This window comes from Phalacrocorax carbo, chromosome 6, assembly GCF_963921805.1.
Source record: "Phalacrocorax carbo chromosome 6, bPhaCar2.1, whole genome shotgun sequence".
Taxonomy (NCBI): domain Eukaryota; kingdom Metazoa; phylum Chordata; class Aves; order Suliformes; family Phalacrocoracidae; genus Phalacrocorax; species Phalacrocorax carbo.
The window spans coordinates 58,513,937-58,535,403 of NC_087518.1; the positions used below are offsets into that span (position 1 = coordinate 58,513,937).

General features: G+C 39.2%; 1 protein-coding gene across 8 annotated transcripts in view; it reads right to left on the minus strand.

Annotated features, from left to right (window-relative positions):
- EVI5 (ecotropic viral integration site 5) overlaps positions 1-21,467 on the minus strand; it is an 84,065-nt gene that overhangs the window by 27,663 nt on the left and 34,935 nt on the right. For all 8 annotated transcript variants that reach the window (XM_064455504.1, XM_064455502.1, XM_064455503.1 and 5 more), the window contains 5 exons: positions 18,158-18,292; positions 15,906-16,046; positions 15,212-15,370; positions 13,348-13,494; positions 7,958-8,053 (listed from right to left, as the gene is read on the minus strand). In XM_064455504.1, the coding sequence (XP_064311574.1) occupies positions 7,958-8,053; positions 13,348-13,494; positions 15,212-15,370; positions 15,906-16,046; positions 18,158-18,292 (678 nt within the window). The remainder of the gene's footprint in view (positions 1-7,957; positions 8,054-13,347; positions 13,495-15,211; positions 15,371-15,905; positions 16,047-18,157; positions 18,293-21,467) is intronic.

Below are 21,467 nucleotides of genomic sequence, written 5' to 3' on the forward strand. Positions count from 1 at the left end.
CAAGTCTTGTCTGGCCTCAGCCACCTCAGCCTAAGGACCAGCTATGGCAGATGGAAGCTGAACTACTGAGATCAAAGGATAACTTGAGTTGGGCAACAAAGGGCTACTTGCCCAAAGGACTGAAGCCTACACTCTCCATGGTCCAACCCCAGTAGCCAGGGAGGTCAGAGCCCACATTCAGGACATCGATAGCCTCCTTTCTTTTCAATCCTAATTTCATTATTATCACTAGCTTCTTGCTTCAAATGTTTAGCTATGCAGATGTGATGGAAAATACATGCTTTTAGGATGGATTGATTGGGCAAGTCTTTCACAACTAAAACAAATTAATGTCAATGCTCTTAAATTTTAAGGGTGCTCAAGGGCAGAGGATGTAAAACCTGTCTTCTGTAAAATCACCAAGGAAGAGAGGGCGCCAACTGCCCTGCTATATTCTGAATCTGGCTTTAACTTTCAAGTTATTAAAATACCTAAAATCTAAGGGTTTTGTTTCCATTAAATTACATTTTCATGTGCTCTGGCTGCAAACTGGTCCAGCTTCCTCAGAATAGAACAGAACAGACTATTTCAGTTGGAAGGGACCTACAAGGACCATCTAGTCCAACCGCCTGACTGATTCCAGGCTGACCAAAAGTTAAAGCAGGTTACTAAAGGGGCATCGACCGCCTCTCTGGGAAGCCTGTGCCAGTGTTTGACCACCCTCTTGGTAAGAAACGCTTCCTTGTGTCCAGACCAAACCTCCCCCGACCCAGCTTTGAACCATTCCCAGGCGTCCTATTACTGGATACCAGGGAGAAGAGCTCAGCACCTCCCTCTCCATGTCCCCTCCAGAAGCTGTGGAGAGCAACGAGGTCATCTCTCGGCCTCCTTTTCTCCAAACTAGACAAGCACAAAACCCTTAACTGCTCCTCACAGGACACGTCTTCCAGCCCTGTCACCAGCGTTGTTGCTCTCCTCTGGATGCATTCAAGGACCTGAAATCCTTCTGGAATTGCAGGGCCTAGAACTGCACACAGTATTCCAAGGTGAGGCCGCACCATAAGTTATTAGGCAGCCCCACTGACATATGTAAAATTAAATTGCTTTCATGTAGCTTGAGTTGATTTAATTAAATGCTTCCTGTTGCAGCATTTACTTCAGTAGGAACGGGACATTTCACTCTGCATTGGTTTTGTACTGTGCTTGAACAGTTTTGTGCTACTGTGCTTGAGTAGTTCTGTAGTTCTGAAGAAAACACTTGATCAGTTGATCTAACTGTATTGGTTCAAAAGTGAATGTTAAGACTCCACTTACAATTTTCAAGTGTTTGAAGTATGAACATCACACCTTTGAAAGAAAATAGCATAAGCAATTAGTAATCTCTCTCTTCATGGGTTTTTTAAACAAATCTAAGATTATACATATAGGATGTGGGTTTTTTTTCTTTTTGGGGGGGAAGCAGTATTACAGAACATCTGTGGTATTTGGGGAGGTCACGACACAAAGACGACCTGCCAGTCTCTAGGCGAATAATAGCTATTTTAAGTTTTAAATTCACATATAGTGAAAGAGCCAGATAACATATCAATAAGCAACGTGTGCGTGTTATCAGAATAGCAAAATAACAAAAGCTAGCAAATTCTGGAATCTAGGAATTTTGTTCAAAAAAGCTCCACAGTCAGGTGTGAATGAATCTCTACATCCATTTCCCTGGGATACTGCTCCTGCACATTGGCACCACTGCAGTGCCTACCTTCTCCTCCCAGAAGGGTTTGTCAGGAAAAAAAAAATCTATGCCAGTTGGCATTACACTGTAATTAAAGATCCATCATCTTGATTTTGCTACTTTTGAAGATTAATAAGACTGGAGGGAGTTTTCTCCTCCAACAGACCACCTCCACCAGCACTAATAGGGTTAGAAAACCCTGTATCAGAGAAACAAACACCCAACTGGCCAGGTATCACCTCTGCTCGAGGAAGAGGTACTTGTTACAATGCAAGCAGCCAATATGCAATCCAGCCTCCTGCGTCGGAGGCTGCATATAGAGAGGGAGTAGCTCAGGCAGCAGAGCAGGAAATAAGCCGTACAGATCAAAAGAAAACCCAGCTGCTAAACCAGAACACACTTAAGGCCCTTCAGTTTTGGAAGGTCTCAGCTCTCTCATCCTGCTCTAAAGTAGCAGAGTTACTGTACGTGCATGCACACCAAGATCTATACTGAGAGCTCCTGAGAAGAAAAATCTGTTCCCCAAAAATTTGCTTCTTAAAATGAGGAAGCATTCTGCCCACCAAAAAGTATCAGTTGAGATTCACGGTTTAGTATTGTACTTAAACCCTCCTTTGTCTGGCTTTCTAAGAGAACAGCAGCTTTTCTGTACCTTCAGAAGCAGGAGCAGCTAGTCTCAAGAAATACCTGATGCCTACCGAGAACTACTGAGCATGCAGAGGCCTTCCAAACTCAGTCAGCACAGGACCAGGACGCACAGCTGGCAACACAAGCGTGCAGGGACAGACTGCTTCAAAGAATGCTGATCTTAAACACCTGAAACCATTATGGTATAGTACTTCCCAAAAATCAAGTACAGTAGTCACGATAACATGAAGTTTAAATAATAAAATACACAATAAATAAATGGAAACCACCTGGAACACATTGGAGGCCTTAACCCTGCTTTTACTGCTTGACCAAGAAAGGTCTAAGTATAAGATACAGAAGATCCGTGTAAGCAAATTTCAGTTGCAGGTGTTTTATCCCAAGAGGAGCACAAGCAAAGTTTTCTAAAACACTCTTGATGTTCCCATCAGATTAGGAAAAGAAATAAGTATCAACAAGAGACCATTTTAAATAATAAGAAAGCATCTAGGGTTGTCTTCGCTTCAATAACTACAAACTTAGAAACACAGAAAAACAAAACCAATGATTTTATAGGCAGCCAAAAGCCACACCAGACAGTTGCTGTTCTTCAGATAACAGTGCGTCGTCTTTACTAAAAATATCTAGAGGGTAGGACATTTCCCTAACACCCTTAGTTTGATCTTTTCTGACTTAGAAATATTTACTTGGCAACAATCTGTCTCATCCTCTTTTCAGTGGAGGCTTTTAAATTCTTACTCTGTGGCAAAAGACACTGCATTAAAAATGTAAATGAAGTTTATTCAGAAGGGTAAATGTGGTAACTAGTGTCCTTTCAGTGACTTTACAGTGACTCATTCTAGACTTTCAAAAAACACATCACTAACATCACACACCACTATTGATAAGAGAAAAAAAAGTTTCCTGTAATTTGAAAAGATGGAAACAATGTCTTTACTCAACAGTCAGTACTTGGAAAAGTTATTAAACAGAGGTCATAGAAAGGCTTCATTCTAACGAAATAGTGCTAAAAGTTTAAACCGTGGGGGAGAGAACTAGCACAATCATGGATTTCCTTTACAGTTGTTCTCAAAGCAGCTTTAACATGGTTAGAGATAGGGTAAGTGTGACAAAGTTCTTTGAATCTTCCAGGAAACACATCAGGAGGAAGTGATGTTATCCCCTGTCCAGATCAGCCTAACAAAGAGAAGAATTAATTCTTAGATATTTTTTGCTTTAAGATTTCTCAGACCTGAAAAACACGTTTCTGTATTACACATGTGCTCTGCACCTCCCCAACCCAAACCAGCCATGGATAATTTTCAGAGGATGCTACAAGTCACCAGCCTGAACAGAGATGGAGGGAGAGGGATTAAGCTGCAGAGCAGAGGCTGCAGCTCACCCAGCTCTGCTTCCTCATTCCGTCTACACTTTCACTGGCCTAGTGCTCCTTACCCTAGCCAGCTGATTGACTCTAGCCTGTAACTGATTTAACCTTGCCTCAAATTCTCTAAAGCCTCTTTTTCTCTCATTTAGTCTGTCCTTCATTCAACTATTGCAGGGAAAGCTTTTTTTTAAAAAGAAAAAGACAACTACAAAACACCACCAAGAGACCAACAGGGCTGCTCATACGCGATCAGAAGAAATACTTGCTATTCGGCCAGAAGCGTAGCGATGCTTGGTAGACCCTTCTTGGCAGCTTTAGGAAAGCACACACAAGCTAAAAACAGAAGGATTTTAAAGGCTTATATTAAGAATTTAAAAGCATTTGCTTGTTGCAGTTTGAAGCTATCAGACCAGTTCAGCTGCAAACAGGAAAGACTAATTCCCTGAGGAAACAAACCTGAGGTTTTGCTGAATGACTATAGACATAAAGGGAGACAATATCCACTCCTTAGTCCTGGCTCTCTGTATCTAACAAAAAGACAGGACAAAAGGGGTCAGAGAGTGCACGTAACTTGGCCAAAACAAGTAATTTAGTTCTAGGACATGAACCTCTAACCTTTGTGAGAAAGTAGAACATATCCTATTGAAGAGAACAGCTTCTCCCCAGAGTGGAGGTACAAAACATAGCAGCCCAGCCATCCAAATTCCACCCTTAATTTGTTAATTACTTGCTCAAATGTCCTGCCTAAAGCCCAGAAACCTACCTAAATACTTCCAAGTCACATTTGCTTCCCAAGTGTTTTAAGCTGAACTGGCAAGTGAGGGAAAAATAAGGAGAGGACAGAAGAGGAAAGGCTGACAGAGTAAACCGTTGTTTATACATAACTTCAGGGTTTTTCTTTGTCTTTTCTGGGGCTTAGGTACGTGCGGCTGAAGTTAAACTTCGGTTACACTTCAATTTTGTGTTATTTTGGCTAAGGAATGACTCACACATTTCTTTTGTTTAAGAATATCTATCACATATTGGACTACTCTTTGCACTTCAGTATGCTTACACAAAAGTTTAAAAGCTTACCGTCAGGAACTGAATGCCTGACCAAGAGAAGATAACATTCAGAATATATAAAAAAATAACTTCCTAACATCATAATGAACTGACACCTTGCTGCAGAATTAGATCTACCATTTAATGATAAACTTCCACCTCCTTCACCCTCTCTGTCATTATTACTAACCAAAACTAAGAGGTAACCCAGAAACTGTGATTTAAATCTAGCATTTTTGTGCTTAACATCAGATCAGTTCGTACGTGGGAGTAGTGATACTCTGCGTTACAAATTTAACACCGATGTCTTGCACCTACACCTACATGAGCATTCAAAAGAATAAACTGTGCAGTTCAGGTTAAGCATTGTTATGGAACATGCGGACCTGGCACTGAATCCCTAGAGCTTCTTAGAAAAGCACCATCCCCCTCAAAAAAAGGAAGGCTATGTGGTAAGTTAACTTCCTCCCTTCATCTCTATCAGCTTTGAAACAATATGACGAGCAGACCCATTTGTGATGCTCCAAGGTAAAGGCACAGTTTCTTCGAGACTGACATCTACGCTCCAAGATGGCTAAACGTGTTTATGCTATTAAATATCCCCCCTAAAGTTATTAAGGCAAGTCCAGATTAAAAGGCTCTCTGCTCCCCACGGCAACTCTAGTGGCAAGCTGAATGGGAGACAACGGGAGGCAGCTCCTTTTCCTCTGAGGAAGAAGTTATCTAGATTTTCAATTTCCTTAAAAAGCGGCTTTTGTTTAAGCTCTATTATCAGTTGCATGTTTTATAGTTTACAAGCTTTGGGAGTTAAGGCTTTCCAACTCCATTGTTACTTTTTTTTGGTGCAGGTGTTTGAGGCCTTTGAGCATGAGTACCCAAAAAGGAAGTTTTGATCTGAAGTTTCATCTTTGCTGGCAAAACACATTGGTCAAAAATACCTATTTGCTTACAGAATCTTAAAAAAATAAATCTGTCACAACCCAATAAAAGCATTTCAAATCACATCTAGAGTGTCAAAAATAACTAAATTGACCTTAGAGGAACTTAATTCTACTAAACCACTCTTGTTTTAAATGTCTTTATACGGTTGACGCTCAAAACCTGTATTTCACAACTGAAGAAGTTGTATTCCAGGCTAGTATAGGTTTGAGATCAATAGTTCACCAAAAAACTAACAGGGCAAACTCATTAAATCAGAAACATGAACCACAGCCGCAGAATGACTACATACTCCAGACTGTGCGCAACGAAAGCTCAGCCATTCTCATTTGTGCACAAAATGAAGAATCTTACTAAGACTACAGATCAAGAAATCATTAACAGGTGATCATCTAAGAACACCAAAAAGACTGGAACTTGAAATGCACTTTTAGTAGGACACAAAAAACAAGGCCACCTAGGATATGAGAAAAACGGAAAAACATAACTAAAGATTGCATCATGCAGAGTAGTAGTTGTGAAAAGGAAGGAGAGATGATGTGGATAAACAACCGAACACGAGACAGTGCAATATCATGACAAAACAGGGATAGTGTAATCTTTGGATGTATTAGCCAGAGTCATGAAACAGATTCCGATCCTGCACTTAACTTATTCACCTCTCTCATGACAAGATACTACGAAAACCTGCACGCGATTCTGGCGCCCACAGCTTAAGCAGGAGAATGGGAAGGGAACAGGGGAGAGCTATAAAATGATGGAGCACTGATGATGTGATCAGCCAAACAACAGAAAACCAAGTCAGATGTTGAAAAATTGAAAAATGAAACACTGAAAAGCGAACACAATTCTGACTGGGCGACAGCTATTGGAAATAACAACTGATCCTTATGGGATCCACCATTTCTTCATTTCATAAAGTCAAGACTAGAGTACTTTTTGGGAGACCTGTATCAGTCAAGCAATGGAAGCAGGATGGCATTCGAAGTCTCTGCTGAAGTGAAAATAATGCAAAATGAGTACTGGCTCCTCACTTACAAAATCACATTGTCTGAAGTAACCTTTAAGCTTTATCATCTTTTTCCCCCCCCCAGTAAAATGCTAACACACAAGTAGAAGATTGACCTAAACTCAGCTATTCTTTTGTTATCTTACTAGATGATAAATGATTCATAAGCAATGCTCACTCTACTTATCTATTTCTACTGTACTGATCACCGCATTATCTAAGCATTACATGATGAAAAGAAGTGATTGCTTTATCTTTTAATAAGTTCAGTGTCTGCTGCACTAGGGGAAGAACATTCAAAGTGAGAATTCTTTATTCAAGTTCCATTAAGTTTATTTGCATATTCTTTATGAAGAGATGAAAGATGCAAGTAGTTGAGAAATCCTAGGGAAAAGGTGGCTTTGACACAATACAGTAAAATCATCACCTTGAAGGAGAGATTTCAGAGGGAAGACAGACACTAGCAATACCAGTTTAAAAAAAATAGAAAGGTAAACTAGAGAGTAACTAGCTTGTAACGTGGAATAATAACCAAGAAAACCTTTGCAGATAGACACAGCAAAATTCACACAGGACAACAGTGTATGAGTACAGGAAGGACAGACTACAGTAAGACATCATGATTTCTCAAAGCTAAGAAAACAAAATGAACAGTCATTTTTGGTTCTCTGATCAAGGAAGCAGTGAGTTCACAGGACAGCGAAAGCTCCAAAAGGAACTGAAAGCATAAGGAACCCCACAGGCCAAAGGATGCATCTTCAGATCCTGCAGTGACATGGTAGCAGTAAACAACATTTCTGGTTTCAAGATTTACATAAAGAGAGTAAGAGTTTTTACACCAAATCCTCCAATACCAGTCACCACAAGCGCAGGCACAGAACAGAATGGCTGCTGGAATCAAAATGTGTGGGTTGTTTTTTTTTTGGACTGAGGATGTTTTCAATCTCATGTATTAATTGGTAAAAATTACCAATTACAACACAAAGAACAAATACAGAAGTCAGAGTTTTAAGAGTGTTGCTTGTACAGAAACAATTATTAACAGCTCTTTAGTACACCCATAAGAGAGATTTAAGGCCTCTGCTTATAAAGGAGGCACATTCAGCAATATAGCGTTGTCCCACTTCGCAGGTGTATTGTATTCACAGTAGGTTAATACGGAAAGAAAGTAGAGGAAGAAAAAAACCCCACAAAGTACAAAAAGTCATCAGTATCAAGTTACACATTTAATGCCATCACTTGTTACCTGTATTTCTAATTCAGCAATATGCTGTTGGAGTTCAGCCACAGCCGCAATGCGGTCTGCCTCGCGGAGCCGTACCGCCATCACTTCTTCTTTACTCTGCAAGAAGCAACAGATTGAAGCTAACAAATAGTATCAGTTGCAGTTGATTGAAGACTCTGCACTGCTTTTATCCAAAATAAAGAAAACTTAATACGCTGCCATGCGAAATGTCATACTTATTGCTGAGGCATATTCTCAAGAATCCAAATGTGATTTTAACCCATAGAATTGTGTAATCATCTAACAGCAATTCTAAACTATAACAATCTAAAATACCTGTGTACTTTTGAAGACATGCTGTTATGAATTTCCAGGTCCAGAAAATAGCTGTCTTGTGTTCCAGAAATGTTATATTGTAAATTAAAAGTATCAACGTAACAAAAAAACCAGCTCATGCTTCATATATAAGGAACCTACACAAGAGTTACTTGTTTTATCTTTTTTTTTGTCTGAAAAAAATTTTAAAAAGAAACAAACAAAAGCACAGATATTCTCAACCTCATTTAATTCCAGCTGTCTTAGACTATGCAATAAGGATTTGCAAGAGAGCTTAGAATATAATTCTAATGCCCGTAACCTACAATCGAGCTCCCAGTGTAAGCAGAACCTGGAATTTTGCCTATAAATGATAGGCAGTGAGTTTGGACAAGAGAAGGAAGTTTCCTTACTTCTGTTTTATGGGGCAAGTTCTCAAGACTTCAGACCACAAAACAATTAATATTATATTGTCATCAGCTTTGTATAACCAGAGAGAAAACAGTGATAGATATTGAGCGAGCAATGCCTTCAGCTGGAGTGCAAATAATTCTGGGGAAGAGACATGCCAGGCTCAGGTACACCTATTTTTATGGCAGACTGGTCTAACTCTGCAAACTGTAGTTGTCAGGCAGTTCCAGTACTTTGGTTATTTTCGTGTGTGCTTCAAACTGACAGTACTTAACCACCCTCAGACAGTTTGGCTGAGACTGAATTGAACATGCCAAAGCTTATCTCTAGTAGCTACTTGAAAATATGCCATTTGTTTGTAAAAAGATCCCTGTAACAAAGGTGCATCTCCTACAGTATCCGAGGAGCAGTGTTTGTAATCAGTGGAGTCCATTTCGGAGGAATCCATCATGTGCTAGCCAAAGTTTAGCCATTATTGCTAAATTCTGCTGCATGATTGCTTGAATGAAACCAAACCCACAAGTCCCCAGGATTGCATGTATTTAACTGAAACCTAAAGGACAGACTGGCTTGGTTTGACACTGGTATCTGAGATGAGTCAATAGTGTGGCTCTGGGCGGCACTGATGCTTTATCTCCAGAACAGAACATGTTCTCAATAATTACCACAAAAGTTGATATGGTAGGCAAGACAAGACTGGGGCGGGGTCACAAACAGTCACAAATCTTATGTTGTAAATTCTTTAGCAAAACTGATTAGGAAGATCAGTGCTGTGTGTCGAGAAACAACCTGAAATTAAGTCCTTGCTGTAGGAGCCGTAGTCAGATAGAGAGAAGAACATAACTGCACACACCAGTGACAGAAAAGTTACCGTATAGCAGTATGAGATGCACCTTGCTATCAAAATTTTAATTTCTGCTTATGTATTTTAAGCTATTCTTTAAAGAAATACAAGCTCCACAAATAACGTACCAGTTCTTTCTGCATAGAAAACACAACTGGGGAGCTGAAAATCCAAACATGTCTTTTTTTGATACACCTCTTCAGGTAGAAATATTGCTACCTAGCCAAGTTGTAGTGACAGAAATCAAACTAGAGCACAATTTCAGATTACTTGAAACAATAGGAAGGAGGAAAAAAAAAAAAATCAAACATCAGTTTCTAATGGAATAGGGAGTAACCAACCATGCTAGATTTAAGGAGATGCAAAGTAGAACTGTTAAAAATATTTATTGCGGCAAAAATTTAGCCTTTGTCTGCACTGCTCCACAACCTTACCTGAAATATTATTGAAACTTTCTTCATCAGTTTTGATTACAAAATTGTTGTATCAGTAACCTATTAAATAGCTTTATTTCAGGCATTTACACTGCAGCACTGTCTTTTCAATTCAACTCACCTGCTGTTATCCATACTGCAAGCCACATCTAAGTTGGAAGCAGCACTGTTAAATGAAGATACAGAACCTACTTCTAGAAGGACTGTACGTTTGACAAGTCCACCGCTGTTTCCGAGGCTAGCCCTTGTGTACTTGTACCACATGCCTTACATAGTACTCATAGGATACAATGGTTTGTTGGAAACCTAGTTATTATAAACAAAGCCAGTCACATTGAGAGGTTTTGGCTTGACAAGCATAACAACATTTCTGCTTTTTAACTTCAGCTTTTGGTTTGCCTTTTTTTTTCCTTTAAATTACCTTTTAAATTAAAATCTCATTTTCCTCACACAGTGAAATAACCTCAAATAATCCCAAGCAGGAATTTCCTTCATTTATTGGGGTATAGAGGTACAGATAGAGGAACTTAAAATAGTCTCTTCTATAACAAGAAGTGAAAGCACTTGGCATGAATCTCAGGTTAAGCTAAAAATCATGCTTCCAGTAGGTTGAATGTGGAGAACAAGGTACAGGAAACAATGTCAATCCTTACGAATCACCTGTCAAAGGACAAAGGGGTTTTATACCCTCTCATTTTTCGCTTAACTCTATTATCATAGAGTTAGAGTTTGAGACTGAGAAGTTCTTCGAGTTTGGAACAGCAATAGGAAGTTCAATACCAAGTTATGTCCAACTAAAGACTAGGAGAACACTTAAACTTGTGTATATTGTTTTACATGGCCTAACTTTTTTGAGAACACGGCATTCTTGTTAAATCTGTAAAACATTGCCAAATTGTTTGTATAGATTATTAGAGAATAAAGTCACAACAGTCCATGATAAATGTCAGAGAGGTAAAGGGAATATGAGGGGAAACTACACTGAAGAAAGGTAGTTTCTAACAAGTTAAATGTGAGCATCTTTCAAATCAGTTCACAAAAAAACTTGTGTATTCAAACAGTACAGGAGTCCATATGGTATTATACTAAGCCTCAGCCCAAGAAGTCAGTGTCTAGCTCACAGTTAAACAGTAGAACTCCAGGTAATGTATATGCATCAAATTGGTAATATTTCATTTTATATCACAAACATCAACTTGGAAAACTTGTTACAACATAAACTGTAATCCTCTTCCTATCAGTGACTGCAGAACAAGTTTCAGGATCTAATGTCACTGTATCTCAGTGCTGCTACTTCACTGGTCATTGATCTCTGCTACTTTCAGAGTATCTCTAAAAAAACACAACTCATGCTCTGTCTGTTACTATCGCACTTCTCTAACCCATGTTAGAACGTAACTTTCCAAGCAATTTATCCAGTGAGGATAGTCATGTATAAACTGACTAATGAGTCAATAAAGACATACAGCTATTGCTATAGTCAACATAAAAACTTCAGAATATTGACTACACCCCTCAATCTCTTAAAGATTGACAAGGACCTTCAGTACCAAAACAAAGACATTATGGGCTGTATAAAAAAAAAAAACAAAACACAAAACATGTCACCAAGATTGTGACTATTAAGAGATAAAAAATAGTCTCAGCATTTAAAAAAATAGCACTCAGGAAACCAGTGATTATGGTAAACAAAAACCAGTCAAGAGAAGCAATTTCTCCTAGTTAAAATTCAGTGGCTTGTTTCCTAAAAGCTTGTGATGGAGTTTGACCAGTCAGAAGTTACACTTTCACCACACTTTAGAATGGATTCAGGTTCCACTGGAAACAAATCGAACTGACAAGACAGCAAGAAAAATTAAAACCTAAAAAACCCTGAAATACCTGGAGTACATCTCAGTTATTTACAGTTCTTAAATTTCTTTAAAATGGAACCAAACAACAACAACAACTGCCTTTATTTTGCTGAAAGAACTGTAACTGAAGCAAAACTAGCAAGAAACGGCCAATCCCAAGTTACACACTATGGTTTTGAGTAACGAGCACAAGATCAGAGTTTACCACACAACTAAATTGCCTAGATTCACGCATTATCTTGGAGAAAAGAAACTACAACAAGAAATGAAAATCTGTAAAAACTGAGAAGTGTGACATTATAACAAAACTATGCACATTCATCAGGGTGTCATTCCATCGCCAGGCTAAGTGACAATGATCAGCCACTCAAACTACACCCTTGATTCACATTGCCCACAGAAGCCGTGGATGGAATCACAGCTAATGCAGCCTTTGGGTGCCTATGGCCTTACAAGCAAACTGCAGGTGTATCGGGTAAAATCGAAAAACAAACACTCAACCAGTTAGAGCGTTCTGGGTGAATGAGAATAGAGACAAGTAGCGCACATTGAAAAGGTCTGGTTACGTTAAGGGCTAGACTCAGATGTGATCATGAACAACAAGTTATACAGCAGCTCTCAAGTGGCAAACTCACAGCCACGGTGTAATGAAATGTAGTCTGATTATTCATCTTAGTCCTTTTTTAACATACTAGTACGTATCCTATTTAGAAGTTACTGACTGCTCAGCTCTAGCTGATTTTATAAAAGATGATTCCTACATCTTTTGGGAATGATATTTCAGTAAAAAGTTGTTTTTCTGTCTCTAGCAAATAATGTCCTCACTGGGGTGATTTGTCAACTAATATTGCCCATTTCTGAGGTAAATATCAAGAGCAATTTCAGGAAAATTTTCATCCAAGTTAAGAGAAAAAAAGCTTGAAAGACTTATCCTTTATTTCTTGGCCATAGTATGTGTGCACAAGTTAAAGACACACATTATTAGTAATTGCTTGTGGATTTAGTCACAAAACTATTTAAATCTGAGATTCCAACATTAGATTGGGGCCTTTTGCACACTGACAGTAATAAAAACAACTCTTGCCCAGTGTTTTTGGGCTGTCCCCTTGAAGTCTGGGTACTATTAGGCAATGACTATTGTAATACTCCCTTCTGTACACCTCTCCGTCCAAATATTACTTTTATTTCCCTTTTTTGAACCTAAACTAATCCTGCAGGTGTTGAAGGAATGAACCTCTTCTGTCACTGAAGAAAATCAGAGTACACAGTGATCAGAACCTGTGGTGTAGGAGTGTCTTTTCATATGTAATACACAGACACTTCTCTGAGCGACGCTTTAAAAGTTGATCTTTGTGGGACCACAAGAAGCAGCTCTGTCAAAACCTCAAGTGATTTTGTGAAATGGTAAATTCAAGACAATATTGTCGAATCAGTAAAAGAAAGTTTTGGTATTGGATTTCTATTTCTCAATAGACGCAATTCTATCCAACGACAGCGGACAAGACTAGAAAGTACACACACATTAGCACACAGTCTATTCACCGTGCTGTTTACCTTGCATTCAATCTCTGCTTGTCTACGTTTCGCTTCGTTCAACTGAGCAAGAAGTCCTTTGTTCTGTGCAGAAAGATACTGTACCTTCCCCTGTAGGTTGGTAACCTCTTGCTCTGTCCTTCGTAAATGGTTACTATTGATCTGATTCTGAAATTTATGACAAAAAAGGAAAGAAAATGCACGTTGAGGAAAGGTCTTTGATATTAATTCAACTCCCTGGACTTTCAAGAAAGACTTACATCATTTACCATAAAAAATTTGACAAAAGCACATTCAGGATTTTTTAAGTGTGATCAGAAAAGTTCGCATGACATTTGGTTTATGACCAGGATATTCAAGCTGCTCTTAAACAACAGGTGACTCATTGCAAGAACATCATTGCAAAGCCCTCATACATATGTTTTTCCCAATCTCTTGCTTAGCTAAGTCAAAGATTTTGTGAACTTGTATCCCAACTACAGCAACAAGCTGCCGCAATAAAGAAACATCGGGTGTGTCAGAAATACTACACGCACACGTGTCTGCCCAGTGAATTCCTGAAAGTAACATGGCACCTTAATTAACATCAGTGCGTTAGTACCGGTCACACCATCTTTATGTGACGCTGTGCATAGACCAGTACACAACAGGAGAACCACTGTGTTTCTGTCAAATGATAGCTAAACAGCATAAGCACCTACAAAGGCTCGATGCATAATGCAGAAGTGAGAGGTACCTAAAGGTCCTGTGAAGTTAATACATGTAATCCAGACAGCAGGATACCTATGCCCCCTACTGACTAAGATAATACATGGATGGGGAAAAAAAAAACAAAACACAACAACAAAAAAGCACATTTACTGTAGTGAAACTGTATTAATGGTTCAATGACAATTTTAGAAGTTAAGAGGAAACTTATTCAGTTGGTATAGAAAAAGCGGTACTTTTGTCAGAAATAAGCCACCATGGGCCTTGCAGTTAGCTCATCTCTTCAGTAGCACATCCTTGCATGCTCTCCTGGTTTCTGGGACTGCTGAAGCTTGTCAGGCAAAGGGGGGTTTTTTGTTTGTTTGGCCTTTTGGATGCACAGGTCTCCCTCCCTCAAGTAGCAGTTCCATTTAGCAGGTATTTAATGGGAAGATTCCTCAAAAGCCCGTTACAAATCCTTCACAAGCAACAGCACATTGTGCTTATTGATTCAGTTCAGAGTTCACTAATGTAATATGCACTCTCGAACTTCAGTGCACTTTCATTTCATATTTGTTTGCTTAATAACAACTCGTTCCCTAGTTACACAAAAAAAAAATGTCTTGGCAGACAAGTTATTTGTCTTTTCTGCACAAATCTCAGCGATGGTGAATCACACTTTTCTGGCACATGAAAGGTAAAGCTTCTGCTACAAAAGCCTGACAACATGCAGCTGTTTCGCTGAGAGTCGACAGTTTAGTGACCAGATTTGTGACCGCACTGGATAATCTAGTACAGGCAATTTCACCAGAAGGAAGAAAACACTGTTTAAAGCATTAGAACTACTATTATCCGAATCATCGATTAAGTTTGAAGGTGTTCTATATTTTACAAAGTATTTTGTTGTTACACCGGTTACAACCTAATGAATTAATATTCATGCACATTCATAGAGTCTACCAATTAGTCCAAATGAGAAATGCAGAAAGCTTAGTCCTGGAAAAAACTAAATAAGAGACATTAAAGTTGGACTGTATGCACTAGATTCCCGCTCCTAGTCTAAAAGGATGAAATTAGCACATTTTGTAACTGAAGCCATGCCTGTAGATGGTAAAAGATCATCACTGGGTATTTACCATTTGACACCAATTTGCCAGCATTCAGCTTAATTCAAAGTTGCTCGTGTTCAATAACATACCTGTGTTTCCATCTCCATCATTCTTTGTTTGGTCTCTTTCAGTTCAGCCTGAGTTTCTGCTTCCCTCAATCGGACTGTCATCAGCTCATCCTGTAGCTCATTCACTGTGTTTTTTCTGGGAGGATCTTTCCATCTTCCAGTGGTACGAGCTAGATGACGCTAAAAAAAAGTAGCATGCCATTGCTGATAATGCGTGATGTTTCCTGGTTTGCCCTCATTTCATTTAAGGTCTCGGAGTTATATGGGGACAAGTTGCTGTAGTGCTGCTGTTTGTCCTAAAAACTAGAAACCCATGCAAACTTCCTCATTTTAAGAATAGACAATTAGGAAGCTGAAGACAATCGTTCCCAACTACAGTAAGTCGGTGAAGTGCAAGTATATCCTGAGAATTTTGCCTATTTCTAGCCCTTATTAACACTTAGTGAAGCAGGAGCACTGCTCAGGTACTTCCTACCAGAACAGTTAGCTGGTAGCACAGGTTCTCTGCCATCTCTAACAACTGGGGACCAATTTCTAACACACTTTTGAAGTAAAGTTTCTTGTGGCAGCTGCGTTTAAAGATTTTCTCACCTCAGCAGCTTGATCCACAATCACTAGTTTCTACCTGATCTCTGCACCTCAACATTTTGTAGTTTTTTTTCTTTAACTATTTTTTATTTTCAAGGAATGATGATAAGTGTACTGCCGCCCATACCTGCCAGTGTTCCTCCAAGTCTTTGACTTGCTGCCTGAGTTCTTTGAGACCCATCAGAGCTTCTGCTTCTCTGAGTTTTACTGCAATCAGTTCTTCTTGTAGTCTAGCAACATTTTCCTCATCAGGGAGAGAGCTGTTCCTCTGCAACAAGGACCATCCTCTTAAATATGTATTTGAATAAAATTGTGCTTTAGTGAGACCCACTCCAAGAACGCAGATGTGACATAGCTCTTATTACTAACCAAACTTTCTTAATTACACATCCCTTGCAAACTAAAGTCCCTCAAAAATCTAAGTTGCTGGATATAGTGATATATCCATATAAATCTCTTCCAACTACAGAAAAAATTGACAAGGTAGTTTTAGGTATTCTGAGTTCCAGATTTCCCTGGATGGTAGCCCTGACAAAGATTTATGCTATTTTTCACACATCAAAAACATGGAGAGAAATCTAGAAGGTTTTTATCTAGTTAATAAAAGTAAAGCAAATGAGAAACTGAAATTACCCCTTTAGAGTTTTCTTTTATTTAGACTTACTGGAAAAATAATACACAGAAGTGTATTTTTTGAGAAGCAGGTCATCTGCCTTTGGACAGGAGGAAAGAGGCATTGACAAAGGAATCATCCATTAATATTTATAGACAACCACCAGTCAAGGAAAGGTCTCACAGATGAAAGTGCATGGATGTTTACAAAAACACATGAGGAAAAAGTAGAAAGCTAAACAGAAAACAGGAGAACACATGGCAGGAGTGTCCTGAGGGAAGTCAAACAGGGACAAAAGTAAAATCATGGAAGTCTGGGAAAGAAACAGAGGGGAAGGAAAACGACATAGTCTGCCCACCTACAACATCCCTACATCACAGCATCGGACACCAAATGCTGAAAGTTGAGCTGTGCTTCATCACCGTCTACTGTATTTCTTAGTAGTAATTTTCAGCAAAATCAAGTATTTTTGTAGGTATGTAATACTGTGACAGTTGCCAGGTGTTCTTGCGAGCCGAGAGTAAAGTACATTATGAACATTAACAGAGCTCAGCACAGACTTATTAGCATCTCTCTGCTTTGAACCATGGGCTCCAAAGTACTGGCCAATATAGGAAGTGGCAGGGTGCGTTTCTGAATCACCCTCAGTACAGCCACGCAAGCCTGGGGCCACCGAGCAGGGCTTTCCCAGATTTCACGACACATCACGAACAGCAGTAAAGAGCTGTATTTGTAGGCATTTGGGGGAGTTAACTTCAGTCACTTCCTCATGTGCCCAAGTTCATTACGGACAGACTGAAATACTGCTTCACCTCTGAGTTTGCCTGGTACACTGGTATTTCCCCCACTGCTCCAGTTTTTCTTCACATTTAAGTTTTCAGTGTACGCCATCTTCATGCTGATGAAGGTTAAGTAGAAAAGTAGTCTCTTTTTGAGCTTCAAAAGCTACCTTAGATCCTGGATTCCTACCAGTGTTCAGTACAGTAAGAACTACCACATTACTAGCCTGTCAGACTCCCATCAAGCCCTTCAAGTAACTGAAAAAAGTAAAATCTTTACTCCAGTGGGTTAACCCCATTAGATATTGAGTTCTGGCCACATTCCTGAGCATACAGCTCTTCAAAGTTTCCATGAGGAAACCATTTCTAAAGCCAATACAACAGGATCTGAAGAGCGTGCTTTATTTTACATCAATTAGTGGGGGGTTTCTTTTCCTATTTTATTTTGCAGCAGGTTTTTCTTCAAAGAAAGGTAAATGTTTGACAGTAAGTTACGAGCCAGGATGGCACCCAAAAAGCAGGAGACACTGATACTAACCAGTGGAGATATTCTTCCCCTGCCCATAATGGGACAACATGGGAGACACTCAAGAACAAGACCTGGGAATGGGGATGCTGAACTCCCTCCTGCTCCCCTCCCAAACTATTTCGTTTCACATCACCTCAATGCTCACCCTAAGCCTACCGCTCTTGTTGCAAGCTATCATTTCGAAACAATTGATGTTTACTGTAATGACTCCACCAGAATCCAAGTTTTCTACTGCAGTGAGCTTCACAAACAGGAGAAAAGCAATCTGTTCTTCAGAAACCTTTCTCAGTGCAAACAGATCTCAGGTTTTTTGCTCTATTAGCTTCAGGTTTGAAAAGAATCTTGCAGTCACAAAAACACAGAAGAGAAGATTCTAGGGCACAGTTACAGAAAGAATTACAGGGACCTGTATTCTGTTTCTAGTGCTAGTTTATATAGAAGGGCCTGGTTTGATTTACCTTTTCCATCTCTAGAACTTTATCTTGCATCTCCTTCAGGGCACAATGGGATTCTGCTTCACTCAGCCTGGCTTGGACCAGCTCTTTTTCCAGCTGGAGCACAAAGTCTTCACTGTATCGTGAACTGCATTTATGCTACAAAGTTTGCAGAAATACATTTAGTAGGAAGCACAAATGGTTTGAAAGGGGTTTTACATACCAGATTTGGAGTGAAAAAGGTGCATTCAAATGCTTAACATTAGGAATACTAGCTTAAGACCAACAGAAGCTCTTACCTTATACAAGTCTCCTAACATGTCGGTCCAGACTGCTAACAGTAAGAACCCTAACGCTGCGCCTCTCCAACAACTGCACCTCCACACAGACAAATGTGTAAGGTCAGAGACCCCTACTAGCAGTGATGAGTAGCAGCTCACGCTTTCATCTCGTTCTTACCCAAACTGAAAAATTCTCAAAGCACCTGTGATTATTTTGTCATATGCAGAAAAAGATGCATAGGAAAGACTAGCTAGTTACAAGGTTAATACAAGTATCTCTCTCGACGCCTACTCAAACTCTGATTCAACAGAAGCCTTCCATAATCTTGGATTTAAAATAAAGCGTCAGTGCCCAATCACTTTGGTTTTACCCCTTTCTTCTACCCCAACCCTTTGGCTCTCGTTTGCTCATGCTAGATGTATTCTTTCTGAGATCCTCTCCTAGGGATCTCTTTCTGAGATCCTCTCCTGTGGCTTTATGAGAAAAATCCAGGCACAAGTAGCAGTAGAGCCCCAAGCTACAAAGAAATGTGGTTCTTCCATACAGGACTTGCTAAAGCACTATTCCCAGCCAGCTCTGCACACCCACACACATTCAATCAGTAATAAAACAGCAGTTGAGAACTTAAGGTCACCCTTTCCAAAATCCAGGGGGAAGGGGAAAAAAAAAACCCCACAGTTCTGCTCAAGGAAGTTAATTCACCATTAACTTTTCCTGCCTGTTCATTAGCCAGAATTAGAAGTGAGATCTATCCTTTCACTTGCTAAAACACAATTTCATGAAACTGCATCTTTCAACAGATAGGTCCAACTGAAATCATACTACACATTTGTATTCAAAAGCCCCACTTAACTTTTTCCTCCAGTCAACAGTTACAAAATACATCTTATTTCCTTCTTGGATCACTTTAAAATGACTTGAGATTCACCACAGACTGTCAGACTTGCGTGACAGGTGATGCCATCCTAAATAAGCACTTAAATTTCTGGTTTAGGGGAAAAAACAAATGGGTGTTGAAATCCTCAAAGCGTAGTTGCCTAGTTACTGCATATGCATAGCTCCCCTGAAAATTAAGTTTAAAGGGAAATTATTTAATACATCTTTGGTGCCATTAACTACATTGTGAATAATAAATACTATACTTGGATTCATAGATCAAGTTTTATTCAATTAACAATGCAACTTTAAAATCCATATTCATTATATTAAAGACAACTACGTCTTACTTTTATGTTTGAATCAATTTAGCTTTCTGCACCTAAAACCAGTTTACAACATTAACAGAAAAGTCTTCAGTTCCACATGCTGCTGTTGGAGTGTGACATTCCCTGACCATTAATGCACAAGCCAAAGGCAAACAGGACAAAACAAGGATTTACAACATGTAACTAAATGGTCAAGGAAATGCTTCTGCATTTATTTTTATATTTCTGCATGCCAACTAAGCCCTTCATCATGACGTACAGTACAATCCAAATTCAAAATCTCTAACTAACCCTAGCATTATAATTTATTGTATGACTTATGTATAAGTCTACAGGGAGCTATAACGGAGAGGACAAATACAAAGCATTAAAAGGAAAATATAGCTCACGTGGGCAGCCTTTAGTGTCATTGAGCCTATCCCTTTAAGCGCTCGTCCTACTTCAACTGCACAGTTAACACACACAGAACAATGTACAAGGATCACAGCATGTTTAATATTAATCTTCCCTTATACTAGTTTAATCCATATTATTTTCAACTCACATAGTGTCTTTGCCTCAGCAAGCAGCAGAGGTAGCCCTGCTTTGAGTCCAAGGAGAGGACAGGCAGGCAACGCTGCTGCATTTCTACAACTGCGTCACACCACACGGGAGCGTGAGTAGCACACGTGCGTAACACCATGCAGAGGCAGAGAATAGGCAACGGCTCTATCTTATTCCCTGGCTGTTTGTAGAAGTTCAGAGGATACGCACAGCAGCTTAAACAGACCCTAAGTTCCTTATTCCAGGTTCTGCTTATGATACATATGGAACAAGAACAAATGCAGCGTGCTTTCCTCAGGAAGTCCTCTTGTACTTTCCAGGAAATTGAGAGAAAACAGCAGATTTGAAGATCGGAACACATCCTGATTTTGCAACAATATGTAAGTGCACTCTAAGTAGTTTTTGGCCTATAAAAATCTAACTGTCATTTGTCAAATAGTAAGTAATGGAGAGTGTAGGAAAACTTATCCAGTTTCAGGCACAAGTAGTCTTTAAATCTGTCTTTTAGAGTTTGCCTGCCTAAGCAATATGTTAGGTGAATTTATCGATTTAGCCACAACAAACTTTAAATCAAGTCTTGATAGACTGGCAAAAAATACAGACAAGATCAAAACAGATTTAAAACCACAATATTTACAAGTCCAAAGTTGTGATTTTTCTTCCTTAAAAACAGAAACACACAATTTTAATAATTTAGTATATAGAGATTACACAAGTTTTAGTCAAAACAATGTTGGAAAACCATTTTAAGACTGACTGACTTCAGAATAAACCTGCTTTTATGTATTTGCCTTAAGCCCTAAAGTTTGTGACATAAACTACAGTGAGAATCCAGATTTCCAGGCACCAGCCAAACATTTTAACCACAGTAACACTGTTTTTCTTGGCTGTGTTGAAAAGATGTCTGTCATATAAAGCACTAAAAATGTCAATCTACAGCCATTTACTTCTGAAAGAAACAAGTCCTTGCCTGGCTTCACACGAGTGCATTTATCTTCCCCCAACTGTTCTTAAAAAACTCAGAAATGCTAAAGTCTCAGGGGCTGGCACAACCATTCCTGATATTGTTTTGGCTGATGACAGTTTCTTACATGTAATTACAGCCACTTTCCTAGCACACTCTGCTGAAGGGCAAACATACAGACCCTTCAGCAGCTGCCCAGCTAACTTTGCTTACACATTTAAGCACTAACTGTAGTACTTTACTAAATACAGTATTTTTATTTTCTGCTTTTTGGTTGCAAATCAGAACATAATAAAAAAGTATATTGTAAAACTAAGTGAAGCCTTTCATAAGATTGCAA